The 18,450-nt window shown below is 39.0% G+C and overlaps 1 protein-coding gene across 2 annotated transcripts in view; it reads right to left on the bottom strand.

Annotated features, from left to right (window-relative positions):
• The window catches only part of Fam81a (family with sequence similarity 81 member A), a 49,612-nt gene that overhangs the window by 17,463 nt on the left and 13,699 nt on the right, over nt 1-18,450 (bottom strand). For both annotated transcript variants that reach the window (XM_077799844.1, XM_026384849.2), the window contains exons 2-4: nt 14,172-14,268; nt 12,709-12,982; nt 220-338 (exon numbers count right to left, since the gene is read on the bottom strand). In XM_077799844.1, the coding sequence (XP_077655970.1) occupies nt 220-338; nt 12,709-12,982; nt 14,172-14,191 (413 nt within the window). In that variant the 5' untranslated portion in view covers nt 14,192-14,268. The remainder of the gene's footprint in view (nt 1-219; nt 339-12,708; nt 12,983-14,171; nt 14,269-18,450) is intronic.

Here is an 18,450-nt window from a genome sequence, read left to right as displayed (position 1 = left end):
TTTCTTCCCATGAAGACCATGCTGATTTCAGAAACACAAGAAATCATGGCATGCTCACAACCAGGCTTGACTTGGATCACTAATTTTATGGGCAAAGCAAGGAGGGGATGTGAAAAGAAATGCAAGGAATTTGGGGCTTCACAAATATAATGCTCACTAAAACGGAGTTTATGAAACACAGCTTTTGACGAGCACAGACCCCAACATTTGAACACCTACCTTGCCACTCTTCCTCGGAGATCTCCCAAACCAGAGAGCTGACGCATCTCCAGGGTCTTTAAGGCAGAATTAGTTCCATAGCTAATGTTGTCCCTGGCACGGATCTGCTCCTGGAGTACCTGGAGTACACAGAGACCACTCAAGGTCATTTGTAAATTTATATGCAGCCACAAAAGTATTTTGTATTTTGGGGAAAAAAATAAAAATGTTTAACAACTTATTATTATTAATATATTTCACAAGAAGCTTCTTTTTAACAGTCACCTGACAGAAAGAAGTGGGTTAGGAGGAAATCAGGAGGCTTAGGAAGAAAGCAAGAGACCTTAGTGACCACTCTGGGTTAAGTCCCTTAATTCACCAATAAGAACTAAATTCCTTTATATTATTTTTTTAATAATGAAGGCATTTTAGGCATAATATTGCTGTGCCCAGAGGTCAAGTATGAAGTGGGTTTGTTTGTTTGTTTTGTGTGTGTGTGTGTTTGTTGTGGTAGTTGTTTTCTTTTTTATTGTTTGAATTTCAATTTTGGATTCCTCTTTGACATAAGAATATCTAGATATCTAAGGATTACTTAGAATTAGAATTGCAGTCAACATAATGAGGCCCTATCTCAAAAAAGAAAACAAATTAGAATTGACATCTTTTTCAAGCAGTTTTGTTTTGTGGTCATTTTTATCATTTAATTCTCATAATATTGGTTTATGATAAATATAGTATAATTTTGAAATATGTTAAGGCTTGCTTTGTAGCACAATTGATTTTTTTTAACGTTCTATAGACATGCAAGACTACATATTTACTCCTGGGCACGGTGGCCCATGCCTATAATCCCAGAGGCTTGGGAGGCTGAGGCAGGAGGATCATGAGTTCAAAGCCAGCCTCAGAAACTGCAAGGCACTAAGCAACTGAGATCCTGTCTCTAAATAAAATACAAAATAGGGCTGGGGATGTGGCTCAGTGGTTGAGTGCCTCTGAGTTCAATCCCTGGTATAAAAAAAAAAAAAAAAAGTATATATTTACTACTTGAGGAATGTAAGGTTTGAATTTGTCTACTCTGAGTTTACTGATTTCATTATTCATTTCCCTTAGATCCTATTTACTTTTGTTTTTTTAATCTTATTTGTTTTTATCTCATTTTTTCATCTGTGAAAGAATAACTATGAATTCTCCCACTGTAAAATATATTCATCAAGTTCTCCATTTAGTTGCCATTTTATTTGGTACACATGGACTTAGATAAAAAGCATTTATTACCATCCTCTAATAACCTTCGTTAGTACCTTTAATATTAAGTTTCATCTTACCTGATATGATTATTGCTAGTATTTTTCAGAAACAATGAAGCAAACAGTAGCTTTGTGTTAACTGCTTGGTTTGATTGTATACCAGGCACTGTTCTAAGTACATCAGGCATGTTAACTGAATCCTCACAGAGTCCCAAGAAGAAGGTACTATCACTATCCCCATTTCACAGATGGGGAAATCTCTAGGCAACTTGCTTAAGTCCACACAGACACCAAGTGTCAGAGCTGGGATTCAAACCCAGGGAGTCTGGCTCCATAGTATACTCTCAACCATGACACCACATTGCTTTGGTTGTCTGCATTTTCATCTCACTGTATGTATTCAATGTATGTCACTGTGTTGTTCTTTATCTTTTTCCTTATTTATTCCTTATTTTTATCTTTTTAATATTTTTAGATTAATATTGTGTCTATTGTAATTGTGTCTTTTGTTTATTTATTTATTTTTTATGTGGTGCTAGGGATCAAACCCAGTGCCCCATGCGTGCTAGGCAAGCGCTCTACCACTGAGCCACAACCCCAGCCCCATCCTTTTCCTTATCTAAACTGATTTAATCAGGTTACATCCACGCTTTCATCTTGCCTATTAATCGGGGAATGTTCCAGACATAGCCATTCCATGAGTAGTTACTTTCCATTCCCCATGTTCACACTACATGCACGTCTATTTTGGGCTCTGCTCTTGCATGGCTGTCCTGATATGGACACTCAGCACATCTGCATGGCTACTTCCTTCGCTCTTCAAACCCAGATGTCTTATTTGGAAAAAATTTACTTTGTTTCCCTCCTGCCCTTTCCCCTACTCCCAATAGGCTTTGCTAAAATATCTTGATACTTTGGATTGGGCTATCATTAGAATTTTGCTTGCAGAATCTCTCTAAAATTTTTATTTTTTAATGCTTTCTTTACATAGTCCTAGGCATTTATCAATATATATTTGCCTGAAATTATATGGATCTTTTTTAAGGATCATAGATCATCTTTGTGTTTTTCCTCTGCCCTACCTCAGGTTCTCTGTTCATGCGTACTATACTTGGTGTATTCGGTTGGAGTCCTTTCTCTGACATTTTCATCAGATCAGGCACCTGAGGAAAGACTCTTGATCCCAGCCATATGGATTACCATCCTTCCCCACCCTGAAGGTGGGTGATCTGCGGATGGGTTACAGAACTCTTGGGCCTTTCTGCTGGGTGACCTTTGAGGGTGCCAGAGTGTCCAGTGTTTCTTTCTCTGTAAGTATCTTGGCTCCTGGTACCTAGAAGTAGGTACTTCATCATTGGAGTTCAGAAATTTTACCAGAATGTACCTGATTCCTGATTGTGGGACTTTTTTTTTCTTTTTTTTTCTTTTTTCTTAAATTCAATTCTACTTGGACCTCAGTGAACATTTCAATCTACAGTCTCTGATTTTTCTTTAACTTGGGTAGAATTTCTTCTCCTATGGAACTAATACTTCTTCTCCATCTGTTTATTTTCTCCTTTTGGAACCCTTGTCATTCACATTCTGGATGTCCTACATCTGTCCACCAACGCCTCTCTTTCTCTCCTGGTTCCTCCCTCTTTACATTTGGCTCTGATGTCTCATGGAATTCTTCTACTTTGTCTTGTTTGACAACTAATTGCTTCCAATTCATCTGCTCATTTTAAAAAATTTGAGTTTAAGGAACAAATTTTATGTTGCACTAGGGTCTCCTAAATGGGTGAATTGTTTTTTATTCATAGTCCATCTGCTTCCAATGTTTTAGGGGCTGTTCTTACTCTTCCTTCCTCTGGCTGCTGGGCCCCTTGAGTGTGATATGACCTTCCTTTCCCTGCTCATTGGAGTGCTTTAAGTAGGTGCTCCTGAGTGTAGGAGGAGCTTTGGGCTGGAAGTGCAGCCTGGAAAGGCATAGGGCAAGGCTCCAAGTAAGGCATAGGAGGAAGGCTCTCTGCATCCTGCCCCAGTCAGGAGGCATTGGGGACACAGCCTACCTCCACAGGCCTTCCAGGTCTCCAAGGGCAGGAGACTGGCTTAAGTACATAGAGTGAGGCCATGAGAAGGACCCTCTCCTCCACAGACTCCTGGCTATGGGTTCTAGATCCTGGATCCATGGCTCTCCCAAGCTAGGTCTCTGCAAGGGTCCCCAGGGTCTCCAGCCTGTTTAGCACAGGCATTTTTAGGAAGGTGGCACTAGGATGGAGAAGTAGGCACTAACCCACCACCTCCCCTCACTCTTCTGTACCAACATAAGGATTTCCTAAGGATATAGTCCTGGGTATCTACATGCTGCTGTTTATTTCTAGAAATTTGATGATTTCTGATATACTGACAAATTTGTGGTCCTGCTGCAAATGAATAGGGAAACTCAATTCAAGACAATGCAATTACGCTTACAGAAATCATTTTTGTGCACCTTTTCTCAACTCTTTTATCTTTTCTCTCTCTTTGTCATAATGTACACACAGAAAAGTGTATTTAATGTATGTACATTTTTAGATTTTCAAACTTCCTAGCAAAAAGCAGAAATTAGGAATGAGAGTGTTCTGTTTTCCTTATTGGAAATCTGATAGGGTCATTTTGGAAGGAGTGACAATGAGGATAAAGAAATGTTTCACTGAAAGGAATCTGTAATTGTCAGATCCATCTGTTATTTCTGTAGTTTCCAACTTTTTTTCTGAATGAATTTGCTCTATGAAGAAGAATGCAAACTAGTTACAATCACCTGTGAATGACAAAACATTAGTCATCTGAACATATTCCTGCAAGAACACTTCAGATCTGACTAATCAGGTCCTGGCACTCTCCCACTGAATGGAAGGCTGGTGAGCATTCTCTCTTTCTTAATGGGAAGTAACACCTATTAGTTACAGTTAATAGAAACTAATACTTACGCTTTCTGTGTGGAATGTTTCAAACCTTTATTATAAAGCATAAGACTAGTTGTTCTCAAAGGTCTTTGGGGTGTATAAGTATCACTTGGGGGGCTTATTCCACATGCAAAGTCCCAGGCTCCATCCCCCAGAAAACCAAAGTTAAGGAATGGACCCAGGAGTGTGGCTGTTCAGCATCATGAACTGCTCCTGGAGATAGTAACATCGCATTAGACATCATAGAAACAGCAAAGGCTATAGCCGGTCTTACTTCATTTGGGTTGATTTTCAATCAGTAAGCAAAGAAAATGGAAAGTGATTTCATAAAAGAGAAGCTAAAAATAATTAAACAACATATTTTTTTAAAGATTCAACCTTTCTAGTAAGCAAAGAGTCAGGAAATAAGATCACACCATTATCATGTACCACTCTGGGGCAGGATGTAGATGGTGGAGGCGGCTGTGCATGTGTGGGAATAGGGGCTAGATGGGAACTCTCTGTACTTTCCGCTCAGTTCTTGCAAACCTAAAACTGCTCAAAAAAGATCAAGTCTACTTTTTATTTTTATTTATTTTTTTGTTTTATATACTTATTTTAAATAAGTAAATAAGTGAGTTGGGAAACAAACCCAGGGCTTTGTGCATACAAAGTATGTGCTGTTACTCAGCTACATCCCCAGCCCAAAGTGTATTTTTTTAAAAAATCAAAATATCATATCGTCTTTATTGGTTGAAGAAGCATATATTTTTAGGTCAGGCAGTGGCGCATGTCTGTAATCCCAGGGATTTGGAGAGGCTGAGGCCGGAAAATCACAAGTTCCAGGCCAACCTGGGGAACTTAGTGAGGCCCTGTCTCAAATAAAACAAAAGGGGCTGATGACATAGATTAGTGGTAGAACATACTGGGTTCAATTTCCAGGAGAGAGAGAGAGAGAGAGAAGAGAGAAGCAGTAGCAAGTAGTTTTAACTTATAATACTAAAAAAGTATATCAAAAATCAAAAAGGCACAGTTGGCCCTTCCTGAAACAATTTTTCTGAAGAGTGATACAGCAAAATACATTCAAAATGTTCATGACTTTGACTCTGGTTCTGATTCATGACTCTGGTTCTTAGGATTAATATTAAAGGAAATATTAAGAAAAATAAAAATGTTTTCATAGTGTGACACACATGAAGTCTTTCATGAGGAGTGTCATTATACAAGCACTAGGAGGCTCATAGAGGGTTTTTTTTTAAAACAAAGCAAAATGTGTATAATCTAATATTAATCAAAAAGAAAGGGCACAAAATAACCACAGCATGATTCCAGCTATTCGCTGAAATCCTCATAAAGTACTAGAATGTTCAAGTTTTGTTGATTTCTAGTGGGATTATGGGTGATCCCTTTTTTGTGTATTTCCCACAATGGACATACATTACTTTATAACCAGTATAAAAGAATGCATTTTGTTTATTGCTTAGAAATAAGAAAAAAGACAATTTATCTTTCAGAATTCTTATGCAGGCGAATAAGGTATTGTAGTAGAAGTACTTTGAAGAACACAGAAAAGAATTCTATCTGAACTTAACACAGTATGCATATTATTGAAAAGCTACATGAAAACAGAAGGCACTGCAGAGCTTACTATTTAACAGAATTTGAGAATGAAGCTTTAGAAAAATAATCCCTCTGTAAAATCAGTAATGTGCCCTAATTTGTCATTTTGGAGAAATTTATCATCATGATGCATTTACTTTAAAAAGGTTATCCTTAAGTAAATCATCAATTCTCCATTACTGTCAGTTCAAGAAATTTTTTGTCTGCCTACTACATTCAGAGCACCAGGCATAATTTCAGGGAGCTCATTTGTAGCAGAAGAGCCTACAGGGTGGGTGAGTTCACAACCAAGTCCATCCAGTAAACATGAGTCGCACACACACAGAGAAGAGGCCAGGCACCTTGGAAGAGGGACCTTCTGCTGTTTTTTTTTTTTTGTTGTTGTTGTTGTTATTGTTTTTAAGTTATGGCCTATCATTACAGAACCTCCCTTCCCAAAGACAGCATGGAACAGAACTCCTGTGTCAGGCTCTATAAGGCTGTGTATACAGAGGTGTTGACAACCCATGCCCTGGGATCTCCAAGCCATTAGCCAGGCTGGTGCTGCCTAGGAGCAACCAAGAAAGAAAGAGCTCTCCATATTTCTCCTTCTCCAGCTCTTCCTAGATTGATAAGGATTTGGAAATAAAAGTATAACTCCAACATCACTAGAGAAAGACCCAACTGCTCAGGGAAGAGCCTTGCAAAATAGGACCTCCCTCCCTGGCTCCTCATCTCCACACTGAGGCTTGCAACTCCCCAGAATTCCAGCCTCTGTACCAAATGGCCTTCTTGGTATTCATTTCCACTTGGGTATTCAGTGGGCCCCTAAAAGATGCCAAGTCCCAAATAGACTCCAACATGCAGGAAGTCCTGCCATTTCTACCTCCAAAATAAGTCCAGAATCCACCCACTTCTCTCCACATTTACAGTGACTCTCCTAATTCAAGCTGCCATCACATGTTCCTTGAACTTCTGCAGGAGACACAACCCAACTCCCTGCTTCTGTTCTTGCTCCCAGACGACCCCTTCATCTCACAGTAGTCAGAGTGCTCCTTTCTGAAACATTAATCAGTCTGTAAGTCCCACAAGGGCAAGGGCTTTTATCTGTTTTGTTTACTAGTTATTGCCAGCACCATGTGTGTGAGTGAATTATTTAAATTCCTTGGCTTAAAACTAAATAATAAAGCCAGGCACAGTGGTGTGTGCCTGTAATCCCAGCTACTTGGAAGACTGAGGCAGAAGAATTGGGGTTTCAAAGTCAGCCTGGGCAACTTAAAAGACTCCCAACTAGAAAGAAGGAAAGAAGGAAACTTAACATCTTCCCACATCCAAACCCTAAACTTCTTATTAAGAGCCTTCAAGCCTTCTTTCTGGCCCTTTCCCTCCACTCACGGTACTCAGGTCCCTTGGTCCTCTCTGCTCAAACACACCAAGTTCTTCCCTGCCTATAGTCTTCTTTCTCTCTGAAATGATCTCCCCATTGTCTCTTCCACCTTTGCTGGCCTGACCCCTTTGCCATTCCAGTCTCAGTTCATGTCACCTTACCATCCTTCTGTCCTTTCTAAACAGCCCACAATTACCCACCATTATATTATCTTATCAGACCATTGACATGGGCTGATGTTACCTTGGTTCCTCAGTTTTTACTCCCTGTACACACACTAGAATGTGGAGTAGGGCTAAGGGCAAGGACCTTGCATGCTTGGGTAAGTACGTAGTACCTGTCACCTTTAACAGTGCCTGGCTCACCCTGGGTAACTGAGAAATTTAGCAATTAATTTAATGCCATGATATAGAATCTGGCCTTTCAAATTGAAGGCTCAGAGACTATCTCTAGCTTGTACCAGAGGTGACCACACACTCTCAAAGATGAACTCAGACAAGCTAAGATGTACTAAAGATGAGGCAGATACCAAATACCAACTTAATTACACTAGAAAATTTCCATCGCCAGAACTGAATGAATATTCAAAGTCCACTCAATTCAATGTCTTCTTTCTCTTGACTCAAGTCAAATCTAGTGAGTAGAGTTAAAATGAATTTGGATGATAATCAAAATCACCAAAATCCCTCTGCTGAATACAGGGGCCAGATCTCAGCAGCATGCTTTCCAAATAGCCTTTCTAGATTCCAGATTTAGGTACAATACATGAAATTCAGTAGTCAAAATTTCCTCCTCACTGGCAGTGCTGGGTACACACTGAGCCAAGCTCCTCTGTGGTCCAACTGCACAGTAGCATCATTTTTAGACCTCTACCTTGACATGTTAATGACATCCCACACTGCACTCATCCCATGAGCTCAGAAAACTCTTCAGTAGTTCATTTGCAAATTGTTAAACTGCCAAACTTTACATGACCTGTTCAGTTAGAGGAGGGCTTGGTATAGTTTTCCAAAACCCCACTAGGTCAAAGCCAGAAAGCCAAGCCAGCAGGACACCATGAGGTCTGAGCACATGAAAACCAGGAGTAGGTCTCCAGATTCTAACCACAAGGCCTCACTGCCTGGTTCCCCAAAGGCCAAAGACACAACTAAACCTCTAAGGGGACACAAGGGGATACAAAGTACTTCCCAAGCCGTCAAGTTGGCACAGAAGGGAAAGCTTATCACCCAAAAAGGGACTATAGACTACTTACCAGAACTTGGCTTCTGGGGATGATGGTGCTTAAACCAAAGACAGTATAGATAATCCAGACATGTATAATTCATAGTGACTACATTACCTCTTCTAAATTTATAATGACAATGATAATTTGTGGAAAGTCTTGGGGGAATAAATAATTGATGACATACAATTATGTACAAGGCAAAATGCTAGTGGAGATCATGGGCGGGGATGTATTAAAACAATAGAGTCTTCCACCCAGCACTTATTAAGCACCTACTATGATCTAGTGTACAAGAGTCATCTGTTTTCACATTGGAATCTGCACTTGGAATATGGGCAATAATTATGGGGTTCTAGAAGGGCAAAAGACCCTGGAGCCTTTAATTGTAAAACACTGATTGAGCTCTTACTGTGTGTTGAACACCATGGTACACACTAAAAATAGAAAAATTAAGACTCTGTTCTAGCTCTTGAAGATCATGCAGGCTAGTGGTTTGACAACATATTTTACTCTTTTTCTAGTGTACAACTGTATTCAGAGCCATGTGATAGAAAAATCTTAAAGACTTATCTAGGTACATTTACCCAGTTGCAGATTTAATATCTCTCAATTTGATCAGCCCTGTCAAAGAGCCTAGAGTGAGCTCTGTATATTAAGAATGGTTTTTACTTTAATTTTGTATTGCAAAATCACCTGCAGGATGATTCTTAGAAAACAAATGCCCAGTATAATTTTACTGAGAGAACTGAAAAACAAGTAGAAGCCAGTAATAAAAACAACAAAATGCCAGGCAATTTTCAGAAGAAATTCAGAATCTATAGATAAAAAAGACACTTTCACATCACTGAAATATAATTTAAAGCTAGTCATGGTGACACATGCCTGTGATTCCAGATACTCAAGAGGCTGAGTCAGTAGGATTGCAAGTTCAAGGGCAGACTGGGCAACTCTATGAAACACTATTTCAAAATAAAGCATAAAAAGGGCTGGGAATGTGGTTCAGTGTAGAACCCCTGGGTTCAATTCCCAGTATCCTCGCCCCATCCAAACACACAAAAGAATGAAATACAGTTGGAATATTGTCACATTTATAGTTTTAAAAATTCAACTATCATCTCTTGTATAATACCCACCCTCCCAATATTTATACTACTTATATATAAGGACTTCTTAAAATTTTTACCCTATATTACAGTTATGGACTATGATTATGGATACAATTTGTATCCCCCAAAATGCATATATTGAAATCCCCACTACTGCAATGGTATTAGGAGGTGGGATTTGGGAGACTTTGGGGAGTACTTAGGTAATAAGGGTGGAGCCCTCATGTGTGGGATTAGTGCCCTTAAAAAAGGAAACCCCAAATCTTGCTTCTGCTCTTGCTCTCTGCCCCATGAGGACACAAGAAGAGCCACCCACAAACCAGGAAACAGGGTCTCAGATCTTTGGCTTCCCGGTCTCTAAAACTGCAGGAGATATAGTTCTGTTATTTAAGCCACCCAGACTAATTTGTCATGATTTCATTTTGATGAAGTTTGGCTACAGTATAGCAATTCTTACGTTTCATGAAGCATTCTAATTTTGGTTATGTTTGGGTAGACATGCCTAAGTTCATAATATACACAAGTACATATAATTAGTGCTTCATAGCAGTCTTACATTTCTAAACTTTCTTGCTGTTACTTTACTATGATATGTAGTTATTGCCAGTTATAAAAAAAGTAAACACTCACATGGCCAAAGTAAATTTTTTGTCAGAATTAGATTTTACTCAGTTTTCCCTCTCTACAACAGAAATCATATTTTCATTTGCAAAATTTGCATACTCTAAAAATAAATGGAAATGGAAAAAAGTGCTGTCTGGGTGAGGAAGGCATAATCAGTATATAAAATGTGTTTCAGATGTTGGAAAAACGGCAAAATTGCAATTACTTTAAAACTCAGTGCATTGTAAATGGTTCAAAAAATTGTCTTAAAGAAATATGTTTGGTGAGAAATAATTAGCAAAGCATAAAATGATTGATGATATATCTGCTACTGATCCCAGTTCAAGTTAACTCTCACCAACAGAATGATGAGGCCAGGGAGAACTAGTGAGAACCACAGCTGGAATTACCTGGTTTCATGAACAACTCTCTGGAGGGTCAGAAATCCTCGGAAAGCAGAGAATGGCTACAGCGGCCAACCTGTCACATTTGAGAGTTAGTTACATAAGATCAGGGTTCCAGAACAGCTCCCATGAGGAAAAGAAGAAAAGGGAAAGGAACGTATTTTTGGAGCTTTGAATCCCCTGGGTTTAGTCCCAGAACTGCCACTAAATGGTTTTGAGACTTGAGGCCACTTCAACTGGGTCTATCCTGAAAAGGATGCACTTTGTAGAGATGATCTAAGAGTCTCTACTAGGAAATCTACAACTGCCTTCATTCTCAATTTGGGTGTTTATTCACTAATACTCATTTGCTATGATTTAAATTATGGTGTCCCCTCCAAAATTCATGTTGAGACTCTGTCCCCACTGTGGTAGCATTAAGAGGTAGGGATGCACCATGGTACACACCTATAATCTCAGAGACTCAGGAGGCTGGATAATTGCAAGTTCAAAGCTAGCCTAGAGAACTCAGCAAGATCATCTCAAAATGAAATTTTTAAAGGGCTGGGGTATACCATGCTTGAGGCCCTGGGTTCAATCCCCAGAACTGAAAAAAAAAAAAAAAACATACACACACAATATGGGTGAGGCTATGTAGAAACTGGAACACCCATACATTACTAATGGGATTATAAATGGTACAGTCACTTTAGAAAATTGTTTGGCTATGCTTTGAAAAGTTAAACATATATCTTATAGTGATAAAAGATCCAGCAATTCTACTCTTAGTAATTTACCCAAAAGAAATGAAAACTTTTCCATATCAAAGACTTGTACACAAATACTTATAGCAACTTTACTGGTAGTAACTAAAAATTGGAAACAATCCAAATATCTATCAATTAATGAATGGATAAACAGAAAGGGGTATATCTGTACAATAGAATACTACTCTGACATCAAAAAGAACATGACACATGTGAGGATATGTGTGAACTTCAAAAGTATTATGCTTAGTGAAAGAAGGCAGATGCAAAAGACTTCATATGGTATAATTTCATTTATATGAAATGTACAGAAAAGACACATTTATAATTATAGAAAGTGGATAAGCCCTGACCTGGGGAAGAAGTAGGGCTTGTGTGAATTGTGGTAGGTGAGGGTAATGTCATAAAACAGAACTGTGCTGACAGTAGCACATTTCAATAATATACTAAAAGTTATTTAATTGTACACCTACAATGGGTGTTTTTTGTGGTATTTAAATTATACCTCAATAAAACTGTTTAATTACAACACAAATCTGACAATGGAAAAAAGGTGGGGGCTTAATTTCAGAAAACACCATTAATGTACAATCCCATGAGAAGAAACAAAGATTCTCCTTAATTTAGCCATATACATTTATTCCTATATTTAATAATTACATGTGAAGTCTATTACCATTATGTAGCAATAGAAACCCAGGCCCTAAATGATCTAAGTTTTCTGAACTAAATTGTATGATCTCTGTGACTGCCCCCAAAATAGCAGTAAACCTTTAAATTCTACAAATAGACAATATTGGCTTTTTTTAGGGGGCCCATTTCAGAGCAAAATAGAGCAATAAAGGAGAGTCTGAGAAGCAATCCAAATACCTAAGCTCTCTGAATAATAAATTGCATAATATATAATCATTATGGCCTAGAAACATCTAATCTGGAGTAGCAAAGGCTGACCTAGTAATTGATTTAATAGCTATCTTCACAGGTATGAAGGGTTTTACAAGGAAACTTTTTGACTAGTTCTCTCTCCCCATTGAAAGCCAAACAAAACAAAGTGATTTAATAAACAGCAAGGCAATTTTGGAATAAACACAAATAACACTGACAGAAACTGCTATCAAATACTGGAATAACTTTAATTAGGATATTTGTGCAAGCTGTTTCCTTGGCGATCATTACAGTCAAGACAGACAGCTTAGGCCTACGTGCACACTGCCTGAGAGGTGGGAATTAGAGTTGGGTGACGATAAGGATCAATTGGGACACAGGCCACATGACTTGCACACACCTTACCTCAATGTCCCGATTAAGTTGTTTTACTATGGCAGTTATGTTCCTGATGTGCTCCTCCAAGAAAAGCCTGGCCAGGCGGTCACCACCCCCTTTGTTTTGCATTTTCTGCAAACTGCTGACAATATCGTCTTTAATCCGGAAAGCATGCTCCACCAGGGCAGCGGTGGTTTTCTCATGGCAGAGGATCCTGTCTTCTAGTTGCTCCACAAGGCTTACAGAGGAGTAGGGTGCCATGGTCAGGGACTGGCTGTGTCGGGGCATGGTTCTTACTCGCCTGCAGAAGGAAACCACAGGATGGGAGTGGCTCATTGGGAAAATATAATTCTTAAAGCCAGATTCAAGACTTCACAGAGAAAGAAATACATACTGTCTACCCCTACAAGGTAAATAGGGTTTGAGGCAAGGTTTCTGCCCCAAAGAGTTTCCTCCATTAACCAGACAGGATCTTGAGATAATTGTGCTCACAGGCTTAGGCTCTATGACCTCTAAGATCAAGAGGCTGGCAGAACCGGGCAGAGTGGTATCCCCAGCTCAAGTTGTGAAATCAAGATCCAGCTGACCAACACAGTCTCCTGACAGGATCTCCTCCCCAGCCCTCCCCCTGAAGCAATGGTTACAAAGTCAAATGCCTACAGGGGTCAGGCAGGTGACATAAATGAGTGAAGCATGCCATGCATGGTGCAATAGGGAGTGATGGGGACTTTGGAGAACTCGACAGGGCATTTCCCAGCTAAAAGGGAGCCACAATTCTGCTCCTCCTATAAGTGATCATCTGGGAACACAGGTTCATCTTTTCAGATTATTTGGTATTTTCAAATGAGCCAGAAAATTCAGACTTGTATGTGAAATTGCCCTATTTTTAAAAGTTGACAACTCATTTAAAAAGCATTTAAGATCATGCAGTCCATGCAATCTATTTCCAAGAGCCAATTTTGTCATGTAGGCCCCCAATTTTTTATTTAGAAAGGTAAAAAGGACCAGGCTTGGTGGCATGCACCTATGATTCTAGGGACTTAGGAGGCAGGAGAATGTCAAGTTTGAGGGCAGCCTTGGCAACTGAGTGAAACCCTGTCTTAAAGTGAATAATAAAAAGTATTGAGGATATAGCTCAGTGGTAGAGCATCCCTAGGCTCAATCCCCAGTATGTATAATTTAATCATCAATCAATCAAATTAATTAATTAAATAACAGAGACATTAACCTCAAGCCTCCAGAGTTATATTTCACTATTGATAGAAAGTTTAATCCTACTATAGGGAAACTATGAAATCTCCACCTCTTGGGGTCATGAAGTGGTCCATGGTATCCAATAAACTGGAAACCAGGAGTGGGGACACTATAATACTTCTCTTGCCCTTGGACAAAACTATTCTTGGATAATGCAACAGCCACAAAGCTTCACTTATAAAGACCATCACACCCACTAGCAGCCCTCATGGGATTGGTGTAAAGGAAAAGTATACCTTAGATGCATATTTTCCATATATTATACCTTTCCTCGGTGACAAGATTAGGAAATACAGTGTTCCGTTGGGCCATTTTCTTTTTAATAATTCACATCTGTTGAAAAAACAAGCACTAAATTATTTAACAGTTTATATCTGGAACTTTAAGTGACCTCAAAGTTTATTATGAAATTAGTACTAAGTGGCTCATAAATTATGCTGACACACTGATCAGTTCTATTATTGAATGGCTGTATCTCATAAATGAAATAAACAGTAAATGTTTCCAAATAAGGAGAAAAGAACTTAGCAAAATCAACATGCTTCTGAAGTTAATACTATAAAACTTTGCTGAATCAATCAACACAGACTGTCAAATGGAGTTTCCAGAAGTTTCCTAATCCTACACTATATCTCAAGTTGAAAAACCACTTTTCCAAGCCAGGCACAGTGGCACACGCCTATCATCCAGTAACTGAAGATGCTGAAGCTGGAGGACACAAGTTTGAAATCAGCCTCAACAATTTAGTGAGATCCTGTCAAAATAAAAAGATACAAAGAGGTGGGATATATTTCAGTGGTACAGCACCCCTGAGTTCAATCCCTAGTACCACAAACATACAAACAAAAAGCCACTTTTCAGAAAAAAGAAAGAAGAAGGCAGTTTCTTTTTTCTTTTCCTTTTTTTTTTTTTTTTTTTTTTGTACTAGGGATTGAACCTAAGGGAACTCTGCCACTGGGATTTATCCCCGGCTCTTTTTGAGACAGGGTCTCACTAAATTCCATGGTTGGTCTCAAATTTGTGATTCTCCTGCCTCAGCCTCCAGAGTTACAGGGATTATACCATGCCTGCTGGCAAGGTAATTTCTTTAATAGATTTTTTTTTCAATCTTATACTTCCCTGTAGAAATTTGCAGGAAACTGTCTAAGTAAATTTGATCTCAGTAAGTTTCATGGCAATTAAGAATGCTTGTTTCTAAATCAAAAATAAAATAACTCATGATCAATGTGATATGATTTGGGAGAACTTAGCTATCCACTAACAGAATGAGAATAATATTCTTAATTAAAGCTGTAAAACTATAAGGTATAATCATACAGATTGCATCTAACACATAAGGAACATTTGATCATCACAACTCATTAGAAAATAGAGAGTTTTTAAAAGATTTCATTACTTCGGTTTCTTAGCTGTTAATTGGTTTAAAACAATGAATGCCTAGTAACTGGGATCTGACTCAGTCATTGTTCTCAGACACTGAATTCAGAAGGCATTTCTGATTGATACCATTGTTTTGGCATCATCTCTCTGGTGTTTTATTTTTAGGGTTTCAGAATGTGAACATTTTCCTTTCATAGACAAAGAACTTCAAAATTTAAACAATTGTCATTTAAGAAGAAAAGTAATTCATGCCAAACAAGCTATGATGCCCAGGAGTTCTTAAGTGTCAAAGATAAGAATTGCTGCCATTTAGACTAAATAAAATTAGACTGGTATAAAGAATGCTATTATTCAGAATCACAGAATCGTTTACTTTTAAAATTGTAAGACACCTCAGCTGAAATTTTCATTACAGAGTAGCACCACTTAAGAAACATTTATGGGCCAGGCACAGTGGAGCATGCCCGTAATCCCAGTGACTCGGGAGGCTGTGGCAGCTGGATGGCAAGTTCAAAGCCAAGCTCAGCAACTTAAGGAGACTATAAGTAACTTAGTGAGACCCTGCCTCAGAATAAAAAATTAAAAGGGTGGGGGATGTAACTCTGTGGTTAAACGCCCATGGTTTCAATCCATGGTACAAAAAAGAAGAAAAGATACATTTATTAGCATCTGTTAAGTAGCCCAGCTAATGCAACCATAAAGCAGGGAGATAAATAATAACATGAACACAAACACATGGGGAGGACAAAAAGAGAGAGGTGCATTTTTTCCTGGGGGGCAGCCAGGTCAGGGAAGAACTGATGTGAATGAGCAGGATTTCCCAGAGTAGGGAACAGAGAGATGATCCCAAGCATCTCTCCTTGGCTAACACTGGCTCTCCTCCTCCACTCTCAGCTATGGCCAAACTGTTCTTCCAGCCTCACATCTGGCCATACCTTACCACAGACACCTGCTCCTGTCAACATCCCCTCTGCCACCCCATCTGCAACTGTGCTTGCAACAGTCCTGTGCTCTGCAGGCATCACAGGTTCCTGTGCTCTCTGGAAAAGCCTTCCCACCCCTGTTTGCCTCAAGAACTCTTCTTCATTCTTTAAGAGCTTCCAGGCCCTCGTTGTAGAAAGTGTCTCTTGTGTATTTCTCCAGCTCTCTATCTGTGTGTTCTACACTGATTATTGTACACCATTGGTTTTTAGCTGTTTAATAGGCTGCCTCTTCTATTAAACTGCACACATTTCAAACCTTAATAGGCAGAGAACTGACCTAGAATATGCCAGACATGTTTGTTAATAAGCAAATGGCTACTGTTCCTGCATCAGAAATAGCAGCAATAAAGGCATCTGAAAATATGCTTTAGTTAAAAAGTAGAGTTCTTTATGGAGATAAAATTTCAACAGTTAGAAACCCAGAAAGGATCTGTGAGTGAATGGACACTTTTGCTACCCCCCCACCCCTTGAAGTTCTTTTCATCCATTTGGAATTACCTGGCCTGTGCCACAGAAGCCCACCCACAGATCAACTTTCTGAAAAAGCAGTGTGTACACCACTACTTGTTGGAAACAGGTTTTCCGTAGCAAACCTTCCTTATAACCAGTGCTATGGCTCTAGCTCTATGACAGGAAGTTTCATGTGACACTGCTGTCTACTTAGAATTGTGCCCTTTCATGAACATGGTGAGGATCTGTTCATCTGTTAGGTCACTTAATTGGTTAGCATCCTGATATTTTGCCAGAACAATGGGATCTATATTGCAGAGGAATAAGAGTTGATAATAAATATATCACTGAATCCAGTGACAAAAGTCTCCATTCACTCACAGATCCTTACTGGGTTTCTAACTGTTGGAATTCCATCTCCGTAAAGAACTCTACTTTTTAACTAAACCATATTTTCGGATGCCTGTATTGATGCCATTTCTGATGCAGGAACAGTAGCCATTTGCTTATTAACAAACATGTCTGGCATATTCTAGGTCAGTTCTACGCCTATTAAGGTTTGAAATGTATGCAGTTTAATAGAAGAGGCAGCCTATTAAACAGCTAAAAACCAATGGTGTACAATAATTAGTGTAAAACACACAGGTAGAGAGCTGGAGGAATACACAAGAGACACTTTCTACAACTGAGGCCTGGGGGCTCTTAAAGAATGAAGAGGAGTTCTCGAGGCATACACTGAATCCAATTTAATCAATACCTCCTCAAGCAGCATTTCTTCATCTTCCCTGTTGTCAACTCTGGGTTATCTGCTGAGGTTATCATCTCCTGTGCATTTATAAATCTGATCACTGATACTGTGAGTGGTCCACAGCCTTACCAAGCAGGTCTATGTAGTGTGCTGTGCTGATTGTATCAGGTTCACTATTACAATAAATGATCTCCACTTTATGATTTGGGGGAAATTAGGGGACGGGACAGATAGGTAAAGCAAAAAGAGAAGAACTAAAAAGCATAAGAAAGGCAAACTCATAATGCCCCAAATATGCAATCCATTCATAGAATTTGGAGGCTCATACAACAGTAAAGGGAAATGCTACTGTCTAAATCAAAATTTTTTTGTCAATGAGGATTCTGTGAAAGAAGATGCATAAAGGCTGTGTGTGTGTGTGTGTGTGTATGTGTGTGTACATACTTATGAATATTTAATACCTCAATAACCAAAGAAGACATTATTGCCAACTACTATATTTTTATAAGTAATGTGACACTGGATAGAAATGCTATGGAAATATTCTAATGTAAAACAAGGATGAATTTAACCAATTAAAATGACAACTTGTACTGAAAATCTGAATATCAATCATGTAAAAATGTCGTTTTTCACTTCACTATTAAAATATAGTGCTGATATGCTATGCCAAGTGTCAGATTTTTAAAAATCGGCAATGAATTTATGAATAAAATGATCATAATTTGGTAGTAGGAAAAAAAAAGCCCATTTCCTTATAGTTAAAAATAGAGTAAGAGAGGGCGGGAGCAGCAGAAGGTGTGTGCAAGACAGGTGGGAGCAGCTCTAACTCCGTCTGAGGTGCCTCTAGCCTGGGCTCCCCGGGGCATCGCATTGGGGTTGGGCGGTGTGTCCTGGGGAAGTGTAAGAACAGGGTGGGGAGGGCAAGCTCGGGAGCATCCAGGCGGGCAGAAG

This window comes from Urocitellus parryii, chromosome 6 (genome assembly GCF_045843805.1).
Source record: "Urocitellus parryii isolate mUroPar1 chromosome 6, mUroPar1.hap1, whole genome shotgun sequence".
In the NCBI taxonomy this organism is placed as follows: domain Eukaryota; kingdom Metazoa; phylum Chordata; class Mammalia; order Rodentia; family Sciuridae; genus Urocitellus; species Urocitellus parryii.
Note: the sequence above shows the minus strand (reverse complement) of the source record. Positions and strands in the feature narration are given on the sequence as shown.